General features: G+C 37.7%; 2 protein-coding genes across 7 annotated transcripts in view; one reads left to right on the forward strand and one right to left on the reverse strand.

The window, feature by feature from the left end:
- The window catches only part of Cog5 (component of oligomeric golgi complex 5), a 342572-nt gene that overhangs the window by 299074 nt on the left and 21295 nt on the right, over positions 1–22203 (forward strand). Inside the window, exons 20-22 of one of the 2 annotated variants that reach the window (XM_026395775.2) lie at positions 7274–7400; positions 7961–8040; positions 16109–16959. In XM_026395775.2, coding sequence (XP_026251560.1) covers positions 7274–7400; positions 7961–8040; positions 16109–16220 — 319 coding nt within the window. In that variant the 3' untranslated portion in view covers positions 16221–16959. Of the gene's footprint in view, positions 1–7273; positions 7401–7960; positions 8041–16108; positions 16960–22203 lie in introns of those variants that run through there. The other variant, XM_026395774.2, reaches the window with a different exon arrangement.
- The window catches only part of Hbp1 (HMG-box transcription factor 1), a 30527-nt gene continuing 25372 nt past the window's right edge, over positions 17049–22203 (reverse strand). For all 5 annotated transcript variants that reach the window (XM_026395778.2, XM_026395776.2, XM_026395780.1 and 2 more), the window contains 2 exons: positions 19198–19339; positions 17049–18157 (listed from right to left, as the gene is read on the reverse strand). In XM_026395778.2, the coding sequence (XP_026251563.1) occupies positions 18140–18157; positions 19198–19339 (160 nt within the window). In that variant the 3' untranslated portion in view covers positions 17049–18139. The remainder of the gene's footprint in view (positions 18158–19197; positions 19340–22203) is intronic.

Here is a 22203-nt window from a genome sequence, read left to right on the forward strand (position 1 = left end):
ATATCCCTTCCAGAAAGGAGGAAATCAGTACAGAACACCCTTTGTTCTAATAATCTAATTAATCTAATTAAGCCTCTAGTCTGCATATCCACAAAAACTTATTAGAGATCTAACTCTTCCAAAATTAGTCCTAAGTAGTGCAGTGGAAGAGCCCTCTCTTATTAATTAGTGCTTTTCTTCCATCGATTCTGTGGGCTATGGAGGAGGCATAGGCATCATCCACTGACCACATGCATATTACACTTTGGCTCTCATTCATGAATCCCTGTCAAAGGCTTGAATGACACCAAAAACAACTTCATGGAAGACAGTAGGAGATTGGCTAAATAAAATATGTACCATTAATAAGATCAGATATATGCAGCAATTAACAATTTTGTTTGTCTTTTAATATCAGTAATATGAAAATAATCTCTAACGCATCACTAAATGAAAAACAGAGTACTAAGTGTGATATGTGATATGATCCCTACTATATTTTAAATAATAGTGTATATTGTATGGAGAATAAAAGCCAAAAGGAATAAAATATCAAAATATTATCTTTGGATAGTAAGATTGTCATTAGTGATTTTTCTTTATTTCTCAAATTTTCTGCCTCGGTTGTTTTACTTTTTCTACTCAGAAAAGTTGACACATTTTATTTTGAAATTCTTCTTCCATTGTTTCTAACATTTAAAAATAACAAAGGGACTTAAGAATAATATAAAATATACTAAATCATTACCCAATAAGGCTAGGGCAAGCCAAACAGCAAACCCAGCATGTTATGGGAACACAGAAGACCTCAGTCTGAATTAGATGCAGTGGCTGCGAGGGAAGGCAAGGGGCTTCTGCAGAGGAGGGAGGTGTGCTGGCCACAGCACCTGCCTCCAGCTGTACCCCACACATACTCCTTAACAGGCTCCCTTCCTTCACCATGCAGCTATCTACCTCAGGGCCCTCTGTTTTTGACTATAATATCAGTGGACTTTTTAATTAAGCTGGCAAATTTATTGTATATATTTATATTTTGTTAGTTTACATTAGAGTTCCTCAGGCAACAAGAACCTTTTCATACTAAGGACAGAATGCTGCCTCAGAAAAGTGCTGACATTAGTGATTTGCCTTTGGGTAATTTGTATTCTACACAAGATACCCAAGTCAGAGCTGCAGAGATTGCCTCCTTGCTATCTGTCTACAACATGATGATCCTTGAGCAGATGTCATGTGGCTGGTACCTTCACTCACCCTGTCCACAAGCCTTAAAGCTCTGACCTTTGACATTGTCAGTGCAGATCTGTGTGATGCTGAAGACACATAAGTCCAAGTGTCCTTCACCAGCTTTCAGAGACACAGATTCTGCCTTCAGGCAGGCCCTACCACCTTTGCTCCTGAAGGGGCAATTTTTCCTGAAGATGTCCACATCCTGCTCAGCTAAAAGCCTCATTACCATCCAGGTTAATGACAGAGTGACGAAAATTGTCAGGACAGGGGCTCTGTTAAGATAGAGCTTTTAGCTGGGCACGGTGACACACTCCTGTAATCCCAGCAGCTCAGGAAGCTGAGACTGCAGAATCACGAGTTCAAACCAGCCTCAGCAAAAGCAAGGTACTAAGCAACTCAGTGAGATCCTGTCTCTAGATAAAATACAAAATAGGGCTGGGGATGTGGCTCAGTGGTCTGGTGCCCCTGAGTTCAGTGCCCAGTACAAAAAAAAAAAAAAGAAAGAAAGAAAAGATGGAGCTTTTAACATGAAGAGCAGTAGAAAAAAGAAGCCAGTAACCTGATTAGTAAACAGATGGGGGTGTTCATGTCAGTTGCTTTTCATTGTAGTAGAGGTGAGGGTTTTCCAGGTCTACAGTTTGTGTCAATGATACAGATGCTCCTTGAAATTCCAGACCTCTGTGTTTGAATTTTGATAGAACTGGAAAAAAAGGCCATCTTTTTAATGGTCTGTTCTTTTTTTCCACTTGTGTATACGGACCCCTTAATCTATTCTCTGAAATAACCACTGCCCTGAGGTTTCTGGATTCCTAACTCCATGTTTTAGATTTCAGCTCAGCCACCACTTCAGATTTAGGTTGTTTTCATTATCCTCTGCTGCTGCTTTTATAGTGCAGGGGGTGCTTAGCTAAACATGAAGGGGTGAATATTGAGTTTATTATCATGTTTATTATTTCTCACAACCATAATTTAATTATTGACTATACGCCAAGCCTATACTGGGTGTTTTGCTGATATTCCTTGTGTATCCTCATTGTACTTATGAATCAGGAGCAATCTGTGTGAGGCAGTTGAAACTTAAGACAGGGAAGTAGCCAGCACTGCATAGCCAAAAAGCAGGAGAATCCCAAAGTCCCATTTCAGGCTTAAAACTGCCTGATTTCAAAACCTGTGTTTGTGATCTTACATTTTATTCCAGAAATTCCCATTTGTTTTCACTTGCATTTGTCATGGAACAACATTTGAAAATTTATAATCAACTAGGAAAATGTGGAAAAAATTTTAAGAGAATCTATGGCAATTCCTGCTGCTGAGATGCCTCATCTCACTCTTCACTACTATGTGCAAACTCCAGGACAGTGCACAGGAACGTTCAGTCAAGTGTGTTTTTTATTGCTAGAGAGCATCTGTCTAAAAACCTTTCTTTCTGGTCTGCTGGGATAGAGAACGAGACTCCAAAAAAGGAACCATTCTCACCTCTCTGCATCAAGTCCTTGTTTACCCCAAAGCATTAGTGTATATCATTCTCTCCTAGGGTCCACAAAGCCCCTCAAGTCCCAAACCAGGTCTCCCTAAAGTTTGTGTTCTGTGGAGGGAAGATGGCCAACTGTCCCCCAAGTGGAATCATGTTTCCTTCCCCTACCTTTCCACTTCTATACTATTTATAGAGCTCAATGCACATGTTCAGTGGTTTTATTGCTTTATTGGGCCCCTCACCAAGAAGTTATGAAGGCATGGCAGGTAGTATGAAAGGGGCCACCAATGATGTTGGGTGTTGTAGATGTAGGAGTAGCAGGACTTTTGTCTTACTTCACTTTATGATTGACCTTAACCAACTGTCAGAAAACTGATGACTACACAGTTGTCAGTCACTTAAATGTGAATTTTCCTGACAGAAATACAGTTTTTCTAAGGGACCTAATACTCTACTTAATTAATACTACTTTCTGACTATAAAATTTAACCTTGATAGTGATGCTATAATTAGAATATTATTTTCTAAGAATGATATTGTGGCATTTGGGATAACTGCTTTTTAGATTGCCGTAATTTTCTTTTACTTCATAAAGCACTTCAAATGATGATTTATTTTTTAACTTGCTGGTTTTAAAATCCTATCTGGAATCAGGGAGAAGGGTGGGTGCGAGTTGTATTCTTTCAGCCTCTTAAAACCAACACCAGGAATAAAATGTCTACATTAGATGTTTACTAGTAATTATATCAGCAGTATATAATTCAGAATCAAGTTCTGTTTTGCTTTCATGATTCTTTTGCTTTCATGATTCTGTTAGGGTGACCAGTGGGAAAGATTTAGTATTGTCTAAATAGCTTCTGCCTCAGAACTCCAAAGGGACTGATGATTGAGCATAAGGTCCCATTTTAAAATGAGCTGAATTTTACCAGCCTAGGCTTATGCAGATGTTTTTATGAGACAGCTTCTGTATGTGCCAGGCTCCTAGACAGGGCATGTTCCATGCATATGTGTCCAGCTTGTTTCTCTCTTCCTGTCTTTTGTCCTGTTTCCCTTTTTGCCCTTCTTTCCTTACTTGCCTTTCTTTCCATTTGCAGTTTATATTAAGAAAATACTGGAAGAAAGGAAAGAAAAACATGAATATTAAAACCATAAAACTAACTTCATTGAAACATAAGTGTCAAATTTGGCTTTAAAATTCCTAAAGCCAAAGATAAAAAAGAAACAAATTGAGCTGTCAGTATCAAAAAGGAAGATATATATCAGCTCTTAAGAGAAAGTTAAATGTTAATAGTCCTGGTGGGATCCTCTTGTGTGTGATGTTTCTTATCTCTTGTTGCTTCTAGAAACCCCCCACACCCTCCGAATTGAATTCAGGGATCATGCTCACTAGGCAAGCACTCTACCGAGGAGCCACATCCCCAGTCCCTAGAAATTTTGTCTTTAAATAGTTTGTTATGTGGTTTTGTAAACTCTTCTTTGGGTTGAATTTAATTGCAGATCTGTTTGCTTTCTGTACCTAGATGTTGACATATTTTCCCAGATTTGGGAAATTTGGCACTGTTGTTTCTTTATTATTTCTGACTACCTTCCTCCTCCTCCCCCTCCCCCTCCCCCTCCCTCTTCTTCTTCTTCTTTCTTTTTTTATTGAATTATGCAGATCTTAGTTCTCTGGATAGTGTCCTATAATACCTCTAAAATTTTATTTATCCTTTTTCTTTCTTATTGCTTTTTGCTCCTCCAACTGGAATTAAAATATTCTGTCTTTAAGCTCTGATTTTATGCTTGATTATACCTGCTATTGAAGCTGTCGGATTTTTCAGCTTAGTCATTGTATTTTTCATATCTAGTTTTAAAATTTTTTATTATTTTTCTTTGTCAAAATTTTATCTTGTATATGTATTGTTTTCCAAATTTCATTTAATTTTTCATGTATATATTATTAGAGTTTGCTGAACTTCCTCAACGAGATTGTTCTGAATGCTTTGTCAGTTATTTCCATTTCTTTAGGATCTCTTATTAGAGCTTTCTTAGTTTCTTTTGGTTGTATCATGATTCCCTGATTTTTAGTAACCCTTGTATCCTTGAACTGATATCTACATGAAGAGACAGCCACCTCTTCTGGCTTTCATAGCTATTCTTTTGGCATAGGTAGAACTTTACTATTTAGTACAGCCTGTTATTCTGGACGGGCCAGCTGATACTGACCCTGAGAACAAGCAGAGTTGCTGCTGGGCTCTGTTGTCTGGCAGTACTAATGGCTTGGCCCTGCGGTTAGGAAGAACCATTGGCTGGGTACTGCAATCACCTCTGATCTGGCAGAGGGTATATTTCCTGGTTAGACAGTATTGTTATTTGAATTGTGCGCACTTGAGTAGGGCAGAGATCTGAGTTTAAGCAGAATCATTGCCCTAAATGAGTGGACTCTGAGGTTGGGTGGAGCCAGTTCAGACAAGTCTAGCCCCTGTACTGCATAGATATGCACTCTTTGCCTAGGTGGGGTCTTGAGGTGAGTTCCGAAGCTGGGCAGTCCCACTCCAGCTCCTACGTACTCGAGCCAGCTTGAACTTTTCAGTGGGATTCTAGGAGCAATTTGCTCAGCTTTGTAAGTAAACTGTCATGGAGTGGTTTCACTCATCCGGCACCACTTCTGCTCCAGATCTGCATGCTGGTTGCTGTGTGCCCTCCCCTACCATTCTTTGTTTCTACTTGACACCAGGGAATCCTGTCCCATTGTTCCCTATGAGGCAAGATTGAAGTAGGCTTTTGCAAAGCATCTCAGAATTCTGGGGAAGCTGGATGTCTACTTCTGGGTATTTTCCAACCCAGAAACTGTGGGCCAGGGAATCTTCTATTTTGCTGTGCCAGGGCAGGGAGGAGTGAGGCATTCAAAGTTGAACTGTACCTCTTAACTTTCTAGCATAGTTTATATATGATTCTGTAATCCACATGGGTATATCAGTCTTATTCCTGAGTTTGGGTGTTTTCACAAAAGTGTTCTCTTCTGAGGATAATTGCTAGGTGGACTTTGTGAGAGGAACATAGTGAAGCCTGGGACCTATTCTGCTATCTTGCTTTCTGTATAACCCTCTACACAGCTTTTAATCTGTGTTTGACATGTTGTAAGTGCTACCTAAGTGTGTTAGCTATTTCTGCTGCTGCTGATACTGATGATGATGATGGAATCTTTCCCCTACATGAAGACAGTGTCATCCACACAGAGAAAGACTTAAAGGGATGCCTGCAGTTGAAACCGGAAATCCCTCAGTAACATTTTCATACCTAATTAGGTGCTTGATGATGACCCAAAGCTCCACATCATGGAACACTGAAATGATTTGACAGATGTGACCACAGGAAGACCTTGATCACATTCCCATAGAACTTGGATCATTCTGGCTTTCTGGTGAGAGCCAGTATAAGTGAACTGAAATATTTTCTTGGTAACTAAAGAGAATAAATGATGAAACGATGTTACTTGATAAAGCAGTTGAAATTAGAAAAAATCCTTATCAGAGATAGATTGTATTTACAGAATAGTTAACATAAAGACATTTTTTCCTAATAATATTCTGGATCCAATAAGAAGTAACTGTTGAGAGCACTCCTGACATAAACCTTATTAGTGTAAAAAAAGGAAGAAATGTCAAGATATATTGCTGCCAGCAACTTTGAGCTTCCAAAGCTCAGCTTGTAGTCATTAGCTCTTGTCCAAGAGAGCTCAAAGCCAGGGAGGGAACAATAACAGTTTCAAATAATTCTTTATAGCCTTTTTCTGTTATTTTATTTTTCATACTTTGAGACAGGAGATCACTATTTTGCCCAGGCTGGTCTCAAACTGGTGGGCTCAAGTGATCCTCCCTCCTCAGTGCTGTGTGGCTGTAATATGCATCACTGCAGTGGATCAGCTGCACACTTCTATAAAATCATAATGGTGAGACCCAGAGCTATAGTGTATGAGAAAAGAGCTGCAGTTGGTTGGCAAGGTAATAACTTGGTATATGCAAAACATAGTTACCATTTTGAGATGTGTAGAAATAAACTTGTATACTTAATGGATTATAGTCCAAAGAAGTATTCTACGGGAAATGAAAGCTGAAAGGGTTGTCCAAGGTGAGAATATGTTTGTTATCACAAATTGGGTGAATATACTTTGTATACATCCAGAGATATGAAAAATTGTGCTCTATATGTGTAATAAGAATTGTAATGCATTCTGTGGTCATATATAAATTTAAAAAATAATGTTATAATTTAAAGACTTGACTTGGTGCTTTACTTGATTTCAGCCTATTAATTAAATGAACTTTAGGAGGGGATTTTGCTGAGTCAACTGGAAGTTACTTCAGATCCATTAATCAAGGAATCAAGAATCAAGGAAGGAAAGATTTGAAAGATGTATCAGCCACCCTAGAGTGTGTACATGTGTATGTGTGGTGGGTCTTAGGGTTGAATGGGGCATTACAAAATTGGATAATCATCCTTCAATAGCCAGTTTAGGAAGAATATTGATATTTAAGTATAATGATTCTTCTACCGCATTACCTGTTTTGATGTGGAATGGCATGAATTAACTTGTGGCTTTTCGTCTTCTAGACCATTGCTCTTCCAGACAAGTGAACATGTAGCTAATAGTCCTGCACTGGGGGACATCATTCCGTTCAGCATCATTATTCAGTTTTTGTTCACAAGAGCACCTGCTGAGCTGAAATCTCCTTTCCAGGTAATACAGCAAAGTCAAAACCCTCTTGTGAGTCTTCCCTGTTAATTTGTGAATATTGAGCAACTTAACAACCTAGAAAATATTTTTTTTAAATTATCCATTGCATCCAGAATTAGCCCTTTAAATAATGATGTCACAAGTAGTTTATGTTCATAATTTTTTTTTTGATGGAGGCCCCATTTTCTTTGCTCTCCCACCATCAAGTGGGAAGTTCTGAAGGCTCTCAGGAGTTAGGAAGGTGCCTAAAGCCTGTGCCACCTTTTACAAGCTTCCATCAGGCAGATGTGTGAGGGAATTTCACCTTGAAAATCCCCAAGAGTGCTTTATTTATTTATTTATTGTTTTAATTTTTGATTTTTTAAAGTTATAGATGGACACAATACCTTTATTTATTTTTATGTGGTGCTGAGGATTGAACCCTGTGCCTCACACATGCTAGGCAAGCACACTGTCATTGAGCTATAAGTCCAGCCCCTAAGAGTGATTTTTGAACCGGCATTTACTACCATTTGCTGAAGAATGTATTCATACTCTTCTCTAATTGTGTTTTGATCCTGCAGAGGGCAGAATGGTCCCATGCACGCTTCTCCCAGTGGCTGGATGACCATCCATCTGAAAAGGACAGACTTCTCCTCATCAGGTAACTCCCTGTGTTTTAGGGTACCCACCTGGGATAGAAAGAAGCCCAAGGTAGGTGGGGGACACAGTGGGGATGAAGGGCAGTGCCTAGATAGACATGGACACAGGATTTCACCTTCTTAAGGCAGGCCACCTCATTACATAGACCATTCATGCTAGAGCGTCCAACTGTGAACCTTTGGGTATGGTAGTTTTGCCCTCAATATCTAATACTTTCAGTCCTTTGCATCCTATTTTGTGCCATTCCATACCCCATGCAGGAATGGCACTATGCACTTCCAACTCTAAAAACCAACCTGCACTCTTTGGCTTAACTCCACATTTTCTGTGTTATTTTCATGTGTTGCAGCTATTGAATTGGTGGAGCACAAATGTGAATGAACTTTAAACACTACCCAGATATGAAATAATTGTTAGAAGGAGACAAGGACAACTTAACTATTTAGATTCTATGTGTCCTCCCATAGTGCCCTATGAGTTCACTGTGTATATACGTGTGTATGACAGCATGTGCACGTGTTCAAACACACATACTGTATACTTCAGTTGTGCCGAGGTTGGGATGCTTTAACTGTTATCCTTCTTCCAACAATACTTTTTTCTGAAATTGCCCTCGCCAAGTCATCAAAGACCTCCTACCCATCAGAAATCTTCATTCCTAAACTGAGATGTGGCCCTTTCCTCTTGGAGCCTCCATGACCCCATGGACATGTTCATCTGTTTCTGTTATAACATCTCTGCCATTTTCCCCTTCTACCTCATTTGCTGAATTCTCTCCTTCCATCCATTCTTTGAATAATATCACTTCCCATATTTTGTTCTTGGCTCTTTTTTGACTCATTCTTTCCAAATGTTGATTCCCGGATGAGTTCATCCAGACCTATGCCTGTTGTGGCCTCTTCTGTACTTCATGGCATCTGATATGTGACTTACTTGATTGCACAGGCCCTCAGCTACGTAAACTTGCTGTCATGTCACCACTTGAATGCCCCAAAGAAATCTCAGCACCAAAGTGTTCCAAATTGATCTTTTCTTACGAACCTTGTTCTACCATATTTCCTGTCTTGGTTGGGAGGTCACCATCACCTAACCAACCAAACTAGAAAACCTTTAAATCATAATTTGACTCCTCCATCACCTTTGTCCTCCAATCCAGTCAGTTGTCTCTGTCAAAGGGTTCTTGAAGCCATTCTCATCTCTGTCTAGGGTCTAGGGCCATGCCAGTTAGCCTGTGTTTAAGCCACAGTGTGGGTGATGAGCTGAGTACCCTACAGCCAGAATGGGGCTCATGGTGCTAAGGTGATTCTCAGCCCTGTTTGCTGAGAAGCATTTACAAAGCTTTGAAATGTCCTACTGCCTAGGCTACACTCTTGACTGCCTCAGAATTGCTGGTGCTATGGCCTCAGGATCTCTGTTTTTGTTTGTTTGTTTAATTGATTTTATTTTTTTAAACACAGGACAGTGGAATGCATTACAATTCTTATTAACATATAGAGCACAATTTCTCATATCTTTGTATATAAAGTATGTTCATACCAATTCATGTCTTTATGCATGTACTTTATGTTTTTTGCATTACAATTCTTATTACACATATATACCACAATTTTTCATATCTCTGTTTGTATATAAAATAGGTTGATATCCAGTTCATGTCTTCATACATTTGGATAATGAGTCCATCACATTCCACCATCCTTGCTAATCCTCTGCCTCCTCCCTGTCCCTCCCTCCCTTCTTCCCTATCTAGAATTCATTTATTTCTCCCATGTTCCCCCTCCCTACCCCACTATGAGTTATCCTCCTTATATCAGAGAAAACATTCAGCATTTGTTTTGGGGGATATTGGCTAACTTCTCTTAACATTATCTTCTCCAGCGCCATCCATTTACCTGCAAATGCCATGATTTTATTCTCTTTTATTGCTAAGTAAAATTCCATTGTGTATATATGCCACATTTTTTTTTTATCCATTCATCCACTGAAGGGCATCTAGGTTGGCTCCATAGTTTAGCTATTGTGAATTGTGCTGCTATAGACATTGATGTGGCTGTGTCCCTATAAATATACTGTTTTTAAGTCCTTTGGGTATAGTCTGAGGAGAGGGATAGCTGGGTCAAATGAGTTCTTTGTATACCCTAGAGATTAGTGCTCTATCTGATGTGTAAGGGGTAAAAATTTGCTCCCAAGATGTAGGCTCTCTGTTCACTTCACAGATTGTTTCTTTTACTGAGAAGAATTTTTTTAGTTTGAATCCCATTTATTGATTCTTGGTTTTAATTCTTGCACTATAGGAGTCTTATTAAGGAAGTCGAGGCCTAATCCCACATGATGAAGATTAGGGCCTACTTTTTCTTCTATTAGACAGAGAGTCTCTGGTTTAATTCCTAGGTTCTTGGTCCATTTTGAGTTGAATTTTGTGCCTGGTGAGAGATATAAGTTTAATTTCATTTTGTTGCATATGAATTTCCAGTTTTCCCAACACCATTTTTAAAGATGCTATCTTTTCTCCAGTGCATGTTTTTGGCACTTTTGTCTAATACAAGATAATTGTAATTTTGTGGATTAGTCTCTGTGTCCTCTATTCTGTACCATTGGTCTACCAGTCTGTTTTTGTGCCAATACCATGCTGTTTTTGTTACTATTGCTCTGTAGTATAGTTTAAGGTCTGGTATAGTGATGCCACCTGCTTCACTTTTCCTCCTAAGGATTGCTTTAGCTATTCTGGGTCTCTTATTTTTCCAGATAAATTTCATGATTGCTTTTTCTCTATGAGGAATGCCATTGGGATTTTGATCAGAATTGCATTAAATCTTACAGTGCTTTTGGTAGTATGGTCATTTTGATAATATTAATTCTGTCTATCCAAGGTCATCTTTGATTTCTTTCTTTAGGGTTCTATAGTTTTCATTGTATAGATCTTTCACCTCTTTTGCTAAGTTGGTTCCCAAGTATCTTTTTTTTTTTTTTTTTTGAGGTTATTGTGAAATGGGGTAGTTTTCCTCATTTCCTTCTCAGAGGCTTTGTCACTAATATACAGAAATGTCTTTGATTTATGGGTGTTGATTTTATATCCTGCTACTTTGCTGAATTCATTTACTAGTTCTAGAAGTTTTCTGGTGGAGTTTTTTGGGTCTTCTAGGTATAGAATCATATTGTCAGCAAATAGTGCTAATTTAAGTTCTTCTTTCCCTATACATATCCCTTTGGTTTCTTTCATCTTTCTGATTGCTCTGGGCCTCAGGATCTCTTAAGAGCTCATCAGACAGGTCAATTGTGCAGTCCAGACTATCACCCCCTGCCACAGAGAAACATTCCAGTTACCAAGTGAAAGACTCCACTAAGGAAGCTGTAAGTGATCATTCAGAAACATCAGCTCATCAGCTTCAGAGTGGCACTGAGCCCTTGGGTATGGTGTCCAGGACTGTGGCTACTGTGTAAGCAAAGTTGATTAGCCCAGACCCCTGCCCTTCTTTCTTGCCCTTCTGAACTCAGCTGTGAGCAGTGGGAAAGGTTGCAAGGGGAGCTTCCCATCAGTTCCCATGACTGGTTTCAAATGCCCTCTGAAAAGGCTTTGGGTGTGTGAGGGAGTCTGGGTCTAGCCTAACTCAGGCATTTGCAGGGTCTCTGTGAATTTTTTCCTTGTCCCAGTGATTCACTCAGCTGCAACACACTTGATAATAGACAAGAATTCAGTGAATTGAGCAGGGCTCATTTTGTCTTCTTAACAAGTTGGAATGAGTTCATCCACAACAGTTGTCCTGCTGTGGGTACATCACAAATCTGTTTTCTTTTGCTTCTCTTTAAAAATGTTCCTGAGTGATTTCATCAGCAGTGCTGTTGCTAAGCCTATTTTTAGCAACTGAAAATCATGCTCAGAAATACTGTCATGCCTTTTAAATAAGGACTAACCAAGCTTCTACAGTTGACTGATACCAGAAACTTCTTGCCCTGAGCAGAAAATTTAGCCTTCCCTGGGGGATTCAGAAAAACTGCACTCATTGTTGGCAAGAAAAGGACCTTTGTTTCAGACAATATGCTTTTTAATGTATTACCACAAAACTAATTTCATTCCTGCATACCAAAGCATCACTGGGTGAATTTCTTTCCCCTGTAGATAAACCCAGGGTGACAATTGCCCTTTAAATGTCAGCACATTCGTTTTAGCTTCTGGGGTAAACCTTGTTGTATATTTATTCTGTTTCTCCCAGCATGATCTGTTACTTGTCAAAAAGTAGGGCAAAATGAGGCGAGTATAAGTACTGCTGCCAAATAAATGGCAAATAGTGAACTCTCCTGCCTTTGTTTCCTTTTGACACCAAATGTTTTTCTGAATCTTCAATGAATAATAGTCAAGTTATTTCTAAAGTCAGAGTAATCACTGACTGATGAGGCCAGGTGGGGTAAGTGGGGCAGATTGCACCTACTCAGACCCACCAGGCAGGTGCTGCAGATGTGTGTGCACCCAGTTCAGAGATGACTGCCTTGCTCATACCCGTGAGTCTGCCTGTGTTGAATGTGTTTTAGTAAAGATGCAGTAGGAGGTTTTGATGAAAACATTTCTCAGGATCTGCAGAATCAGAAAAACTGGCCTTAAACCCATCTACTTTTTTGTAATTTTGTTTTTTAGTTGTAAATGGACAGAATACCTTTATTTATTTTTATGTGGTGCTGAGGATCAAACCCCATGCCTCCTATGTGCTAGGCAAGCTCTCTACCACTGAGCTACAACCTCAGCCCTCCATTTACTTTTAGTATTGGTAGTGCAGCAGCAGTCCTTCTTACTGCAGTCCTCTCTGAGAACACTGAGGTCAGAATTGTTCAGACTTTATTAACATAATGGTACTTTATCTATACAGTTATCAGAAAATGCTTAACACCACATGCATTGGACTGCTTGCCCTTTACCCTCTTATCATGGGCTAGGAGCCATAATAAGTATTTTTGCAAAATTCCCAAATCCCTGTTGAGGGTCGGTGAAGTTTGGTCTCCCCTTCTTGTATTGTTATGTCACTGTATTCAAATTCTGGGAACTGCGCCTGAGTTGGAACCTAGAGGAAAAAGCCTGGGGTTTAAACTGCCTTTTTAGACACTTAGTATATCCTTAAATCACGTATGTACGTCAGTACTAATCACACTGAATGTTTAATGCCTGACAAAGATCAACTTTATTTTCTATAAAAACCTCTACAGGGTGTGTGTATGTCACATTGAGCAGTGTTGCCATGTTACACAAGCCATTCCTCTAGTAATAATTTGTGTTTTGTTTTTTCCCATTAAGGATAACTTCAGTAATCATCTTATTTTGGTTACAAACCAGAGTTGAAACTACCTCTTACATAATTCTTGGCCTGACTTCCAAGAAAGCTAATGTTTTGCTGAAGCAAATGAAGTAATTTAATAAGTGCTTGAAATTCTTGCTCTGATTTTATGTGGGAGGGCAGCTTCATCTGTTTTTCTCTCTGTAGTTCTGGTGGTGTTTTTGATGAATATAAAATAAAAAATAACTAATTTCTGAGCTGCTGAATTTTACATATTGTGTAATTTATATAATGTCTTATTCTTTTAAATGCAAATGAAATTGCCAAGTTGATTTTTGTGTATTAAACAGAATAGATATAATTCATTCACTCTGGCAGTTTCTATGAATTTCAACACACTTATTTCTTAGATCGATATATACATACACATATATACCATTTCTCAAAGATAATTTAGTCCTTGGGGGTGTCTCTATTATATATGAGTCTTCAGGACTTCACTTGTGGAATAGAGGCAGTTGCCCCGAACAGCATAGCAACTAGCAAAGTATTAAAAGTAACAGGTTTTTTCAGAGAAATAGCTCCATTAATGGTTGGCTTTGACATGAACCGAAGCATCTCACAAAACATTGTGCTCTAAGAGCATTAAATTCCATGTATATGCCAGTTAAGAATTATGTATTAGTGGGACTCAGGCTTAAGCATGTGAGCCAAGTAATGACATTACATCTTATTCAAGCAGCTGGTTTCAGAGGCCTGCCCATTCCTCCACATGTTGATTTAAAGGACTCATGCTCTGAACAGAGCATGGATCCAGCCTTCAGGAATCCCAAAATGCTGAGTCCTGCAGAGTCAAGGCTGTCAATACAGAAGTCAGATCTTTCCACAAATTTATGTGACTCCAAGATGATTTCCATTCTTTTGTGTTTCTAGGAGTTAGGAGAGGCTCTACTAAAAGGGAGCATTTGAAGCTGAGTTTAAGAGAAAAAGAGCTCTACAATGATGAAAACAAGGAAGGACATTGCAAGGATAAGGATAATGCACAAAGGCCTGAGAGATTATCCTTATTTACCATGAGATGGTCAAAGATGAACAGGCCCTCTCCCAGCTGCTAACCTAATAGGGAAATATTTCATTTTCAGCAATGTATGAACAAATACCCTTGGTCTCTCTCTGAGTGGATAAGGGTTCAGACTAATAATCACAAGTGCAGTTTAGCTGCATTGCACATTATTTGGTAATAAAAAAGAAAAATACCAAGTGATGTGAGGTCTTTTTAGGCCACATCAAACTGTCAGGAAGCCAGCAAGTACGTGGAAAAGGGCCGGGTGGAGGTCTATGAAAAAGCTGGTACTCAGCTGGATGTGAGTCGGGCACTGTGCTATAGTGACTCAGGCATAGCAAATGTTATTATGCTTCAGGAGGAGAGCTCTTGTTGTAATGTAGGGAAGACTGACCAGGAGGGGGAAAGCCAGCACCAGGATGACCACCCAAGAGGTGACAGCATTCTTCAGGATACAAGACAGCAGGGGTTCAAATAAGCAAAGTGAAGATCAGGGACTCTATGTGTAAATATGTGAGGTGAATTTATAGGAGTGAAAGAGAACTGATAGAAACCTTAAGATGCTGGTGTCCTCTGTTAAAATAAGGGAAGGCAGGCAGAACACTGCCCTAAGTGTTTGGTACGTGAGTTTGAGGGATACCTGGAAGCAGATGTGTTAACGATGTCCAAAAGACAGTAAACAGAAATCAGGAGGGTGGTCAGGGCTGGAAGAAAGAGATATATGAGAATTATTGCTGTATGAAGGTGATTGATGGTAGAAGAAACTGCAGATTGAATGATTTCAGTGTTTGGGAGAAAAAGAAAAAGAAAAACCAGTTCAGAGTTATATATTAAATGGGACTTGAGACTGAGTATGTGAGTTAAACAATGGAATTAACATCTTTATAGAAATGTTCTACTTCAAAGTGTGAAATTTTGAAGAAAACAGTGTCACAAAAATTGATTTGTATACCTTGCACTTAAGTAGGCCAAAAGAACTATTCTTTTTAGCTTCCACTTAACCAGATGATGTAGTTCTGGGAATGACCCCAAAAAGGGTCAGACACATTTTAGATTTTGGAGGCTCTATAATCTCTTCCTGAACCATTAACTTAGCCATGGTGATGTAAAAGCAGCCCTAAACCATAGATAGAACGAGCAGAGAGTGACATTTTGCCTACAGGCATTTGCTGACCCTGATATAATTCATGAAAAAATACCATCATGAATTTACATGGAACCACGTACCCTTGACTAAATTCAGACTGCTTCTCATCACATAACTTAAAAAAAGAGAGTCCTATAACATTCTAGTTGTGGATTGTGTGTAGTCCATAAAATATTGTGAATATCATGTACCTACTAGTGGTTAGCATACATGCCAAAGGACCCCACCCCCAGCACTCCTAAACATGTCTTTCCAAGGTGTTATCTCCTTTGTTCTGTGAATACACACAAACTATGTGCAGCTTTCAGAGGTGTTTTCAGTAGGGAAGCAGGGGGGAGGGAAACAACACATATTTAGAAGCCAGAGAGCCTATGACTAGATCACTACATAAAATGCAGATTGACAAAGTTTGCAGTTTTGCATTTTACTTTGTAGTTACATAGTAACACTATCATTAAATGTTTGAGGCTGTGGGTTACTTCCTGTGTGGTATAGCGTTCCAGAAATGGATTTATTTCTATTTTTTAAAAAATACTATTTACCCCCCAAACTGTTTAATGTGGGTAATGTTATGATACTGTTTTCAATTTGGTTTCAGGGGAGCCCTGGAAGCTTATGTTCAATCAGTGAGAAGTAGAGAAGGCAAAGAATTTGCACCAGTGTATCCCATAATGGTTCAGCTGCTTCAGAAAGCTATGTCTGCTCAATAATAATGTGAAACCTTCGTTAATCTACATACTGCACTAACCCAAAATATGCAGTTACTGTGCACTATTGTTGAAGATTGTAAATGATCTTGTCCCATTTCTGTTTAACATTTTGACTTTAGATGTCAAACTAGGATCTTCAGCACAACCTCATGGACCTGACTTTTCCAGAAATAATCCAACTTTTTTCCTTCTGATTTCAGATTTTTGTAATAGACTAGCTGAAGTTTCTTTCCCATTACATTCCCCTATGGTTACAGTCTTTACTGTTTTTAAAGGGATATGATCAAGTGATAATACTAGGTACTCTGCTTCCCCCAACCTGCCTGCTTCTGCATTAAGTGTGTAGGCCAGTGGTTCCCAAATAGGACTGCATATTCACATCGTCAGGGAAATTTTTTAAATCATGAGGCCTAAGTTTCACCCTAGTTGATACATTTTGGAGTGGTGGAAACTAGGCATCAATATTTCTAAAAGCATGTCCCTAAAGTGATTCTAATGTGCAGCAAAGTTTGTTAACCAGTGGCACATCCCAAAGCTCAGACCACTAAATGTTCTCTAAATGTCAAACTATAATAAAGCAAGGTTTTCTTTATACTTTGTCATTTTATTGAAAGCAGACATTGGTGGTTCAACCTTGTAACAAAGATGACAAGTTAAAAATAAATTTTCTTCTACCAGAGTCTCTATAAAGTCCTTATTTGTCTATTGCTCTTGCCCCATTAATTTTAAAAATGCGTCAATACCCTCATAATTATAGTCTGTTTTCCATCTCCTGATCATGTTATTTTGACAATTCATATATAAAATTTAGTCCAGATCAATCAGAAGTCAGAGATAAACTTTTTTTTCATTTTATTTGAAATAATATACAAGAATATAGTGTGCAAAATTGAGGGGCAACATCATGAAGAAGTGTAAATGAACTGAAATCAATTTTACAGTTGTGATTCCTAACCAGAAACACCACTTGGTAAGTAACATGAAAAGCCATGATTGTAGCTCAGAGCAAAAGCAGCTGTATTGCCAATGTATTTGCTCTAATTTTAGACAGTTGGAGGAAAAGTAAAGTGCAAGTGTTGCACTGCAATAAGTGCAAAGTCTGCCCCCACCATAAAGATATGATGACAAAATATATTTAAGATACGTGGCTGAGGAGATATAGAACACAAAGTTAAAAAATACAATGGTGTCGGACTGTTAATAGCACCATTACAGTGACTATATCCCAATGCTATTAACTATAACTTTACCTTGGCCCAGGCTAGGTCTCCACTGCAATAATGGATTAGTGCTGCCACCTGCTGCATGAACTCAGCATGCCTGTGGTAACTGCAGCAGGTGGCATTTTTTGCTGGGACAGCCATACCATCCACTTTCCACATGTTACACAGTCTCTTGGCACTGGCCAGACTAAGAGCGCCTGTTTGGCACAGATGCTGGGCCACATGGTGGGTGCTCACAGAAAGGCCAACCCCAGCTTCTGCTTCATTTCATCTTGTTTACAATACAGATTAATAAGCAGTAAGGAGCCAATGTATAGACAGCAGTTAACATATTTTTAAATTCCCCTTTGATACGATTTAAAATAAAACAAGTATACACTTCTCCTCTCTTTCTACTATACTTTAGCACCACAGGATATCAATTTTCAAGCCTATATTACCTGATAGACATATATGAAGTTTGGAAGGAAAATAAGGCAATTTGGTTTACAATGTTGATAGTTTTAGCATACTTAATGCTCTAATGGAGAAAGCAAATCCTCACTCATATTATTAAATCATTTCAAGACTCAATGCTATCAGTATCTTATGGTCACACGAATTCAGGACAAATGGTGAGACCTGGATCTTCTTAAGTCTTTCCATCAAGAGTCAATGTTTATGCAACTATAGACTTAAGAACATAAGCATCCTGGTTTAATGTTGTTGTGAGCCCTGTGGAAATAAAATTAAACTCAGTGAATGTTTAAAAATCAATACATAATAATTCTATATATGAAAGCTCAGATGTGTAAGATAATGTTTATAAATTTACTATTTAAAAAAGATTGCTTTCTCAAAGATCATTTTAAATTTTGTTAATACTTTATAAAAGATGAGATGGATTAGGGCAAACATAAAAGAGATACAGGTCAAGTCCTACCACATGAAATTCTAAACTAATGAAGTTTAACTTCCAAAATCAAGTTCAGTCACCTTCTCACCTATTACTTTAAAACTTTATGCAGATGTGACCTGCATGTTACTATAGAAATAGGCATAAATATATAGAATGAATTTAAAATGTCCTTTTAACCAGCCGTCCTGTTAACTACTGACCTCTCTTCCCTTTTTTTAGTGAAGAGCCCAATCTGCCCTATCGTGTGACATTTTCTTGTAATTGCTCTAAAAACAGTAAACATAAAAAATGCTAGTCTAGTAATAGAAAATTTCTAAGAAACAAGTCTATCTGAGACAGCATTATCATGATACAAAATTGTTTACCACCATTTCTGGGCCTATATCCTCTTTTGAGGTTTTTAATCTAAAAATTCTGTGCCTATGGCAGAAGTGACCCCTGGATGTCAGTAAACATACACCCACACCAGCATCCTCATTAGTTTCTCACCAATTAAGGACAGAAAGGATGGTGAGACCTGCCACCAAAATTAGACAAAATTTCTACTGTGGTATTAATAGGTTAATAATGCTTATCTTTCAACCCAGCTAGAAATAAAAACTATCTTTCTACCTCAACATTTAAGACAAACATTATTTATAAATTAGCTTCAGATTTCTATTTGCATACTAAGGGAGTGAATGCACAGAAAGTGTTTCCTCATATGATATGAAAATATTATTAGATTATAAAGTATAAAAATGCTACGAAATAGCATCAATACAACCTTGAAAGGTTATAACAACTGCTCCATCACTGCAGCACAACTATGGGGATAAATCAAGATCATTTTAAACAACTACTTGCTGAAACGTACTGAATTGGTTCTTTTCCTTTTCCAACAATCAGGATTTAAACGTTTTTGTTCTTCAGCCAAAGCCTTTGCTTCTAATGTATACATCCTTCTCTCTTCATTCTTCATTTTCTTCCACCTGTCACCAAGGATCACACTTATGGCTCTGTAAAATAAATATTTACACAATGTTGAAGACAAGAATTTTTCACAAAATTCACATCAAGTGCTGCTACTTGAGGCAGAATTATAGTTAAAGACAAAAATCTTGTCCAACATAAAGAAGGGAAAAGGTCAAGGCTGTCAGTCATTTCCAGCAAACTCCCAAGTCATATGGTCTATTTATCATAATCTTGACATTTAAAGCCTCCTTGGAATCATGCCAATATTCTCAATTGTAGAAAGACATCTAAAAGGGCCAGAAATCAGGTATTTTAAAAAGGATCAATTACCACTGGATCTATCCTGGTATACCAGCTTTTAAAAGATGTTTAAGACAAAAGCAGACAGTATGCAGTATCAGTATAAAGTATTCAACTTGTATTAAAAACTGGCTGTACAGTTATGATCAATGTCATTTTTTATCCATGCAACCATAGTGATTAACTATGCTTGCCTTAATGTTTATCTTATGATGTTCTTATCATTTAAACTGAATTAAAATCAAAAGGTTAAGAAGTCAATAGGATGTATCGGGATAGAAATTTGTAACTATTTTCCTATTCATACTTGTCACTCTGCTACCAAGCCTATTAAGTCTCACCCCAGGTCACACAGACATAACTCTTCTTCTTTTCTAAGAGTGCCTAACCATTCCATGATACTCACACAAGACAGAAAACCTTGGAATGACTACACAAGTACAAACAAGTGATTTTATACTGATAAGGAAGGTAGACTGCCATCTATGCTTTAAAAGATTGTAACCACAGATTCTCACAAAGAAATACATAGTAAGTATATTTGTCTTTTGTCAACTATGTCAAGGTGGTTAAACCTTGCACTATCTTCTTTTATTAAAAAAAATTTTCAATAGTTTTAATGGACATAGGTACCATGTAACAGTTGATTTATTTGCCACTTAAACCAGTAAAAACTATTCACATACACACCCTTATCTCAATTTTACAAAATATATGAGATGTTTTTGAATGGGGTGGTTATGTAATCTTGGGAAACAATTTACTCCCTAAGTTAAAACACCACATAGATAATGAAATGTGCACAACGTTACAGACTATTATCTATATTCCCTTTCTTTTTTTAAAATGTCTTTATTATATTTACTTATTTTTATGTGGTGCTGAGGATCGAATCCAATGCTTCACATGTGTGAGGCAAGTGCTCTGCCACTGAGCCACAACCCCAGCCCCTATATTCCCTTTCTTTATAATTATAAAATAAACAACACTGTCTAAATATTCAGTTTTGTAGTGAATTTTTCATCCAGGTTGATGTTGATACCAACTTAAAATAAACTATATATCTCTCTGAACTATCTGTTTTCATGTCTACTCCCTCAGTTTGCCAAATAAGAATCTCTTTATTCACTGACTTAGAACATCTCTCTATTGGAGAAAGGGAAAATAATCCTTTTTTCTGTGTGTGTGATACTGGAGATTGACTGCAGACTTCAAACATGCTAGGCAAGTACTCTGTCACTGAGCTACATCCCTAGCCCATAAGTTCACAAATATGTGATTTTTCCCCCCTTCAATTTAAAGACAGATAACCTCTGATATCCTTTGATGTTAGATGATGATTAATAGATCACGTGGAAGCAATGCTAAAATGCAAAGAAAAATAAGACCTATGAGCAATAAAGAGAATAATCTGACACACAGCCCCTGAAAAACAGAATATATATATAAGTAAAAATGAGATTTATACTCAATCAAAACAGTTCATTTATCCAGAATTATAAATAAATTTAGAAAGCATCCCTGCTGACACTCAGGGGTGTTAGGGGATAAGACTGATTAATGTGGTATAGGCACAAGAATCTAGTAGCTACATGTCAAAGGACACTAACAATTCAGTACCAGATATGTGCAACAAGAATGCAGCCCTGCACCTGTTACTAACACTCTATGGATGGTTTCTCAGATAAAAAATTACTTAAAAAAACAAGAAAAGGTAAAAGTTGTTCTTACAAGGTCTTTAAAATTTTAAGTGTATTTCAATATTACATATTACTCACCAGAGAAAAGACTTCCAAACTGAATTTTTAAAAAACACTTTAGTTAAACTCACTTTTTTTTTAAACTGATGAAGAAATGGAAGACTAGAACTTTAATGTCCAAAGTCACACAAATGTCAGACTCAAGAAGAGTTCAAAAACTGCACTGAAAAGGCCCTTAGAATGCTTTACTCAATAATTCTATCCTACAGATTGTAAAGAAGTAACCAGATGGTAAGCCAAAGCTATTCATGTTACTTATAATATTTTGTAAGGGAAACTGTGTATTAATGCAAAGATGCATGTAGGATGAGAAGCTTTTCTTCTAAAACGTAAATACTACTTAAGATCTCAAAACACTCAAATCTGAATTTACAACTGAATTTTGTGATTAATCACTTATGGTATCAAAAGTAAATGAAATGGCTGTTTTGACCATTAGAGAAATAGGAAGACTGGAAGAAGAGAGCTTTAACATAAGAGAGAATATGATTGGTTTGAGAGTGACAAAGGACTCAGATGAAGTAAGGCTACAGGAAACACTAGGCAAGATTTGAGTTCATTTTTATTTCTGGGCTCTACTGAAGACAACTCAAAAGTCAGTCTCTTGACAAATCTGGCAGCTTAGACAAATTGCCAATGGTTGCACATTCCATATTAAGACTCAGTTATAAAATCCTTGAAATATGACACAAGATAGTGCTAGATTTCTTCGATAAAGATACAATCTACCAGGTAAATGATATTCTTATTTTAAAAGGTAGATCCTTGCCACTGAAAGAGCCCAATGTATTATCGGTCCATTTATTGTAAAGTAAAACCTGACCCAAAAAATTCCACTTAAACTTACT

This window comes from Urocitellus parryii, chromosome 3 (genome assembly GCF_045843805.1).
Source record: "Urocitellus parryii isolate mUroPar1 chromosome 3, mUroPar1.hap1, whole genome shotgun sequence".
In the NCBI taxonomy this organism is placed as follows: Eukaryota; Metazoa; Chordata; class Mammalia; order Rodentia; family Sciuridae; genus Urocitellus; species Urocitellus parryii.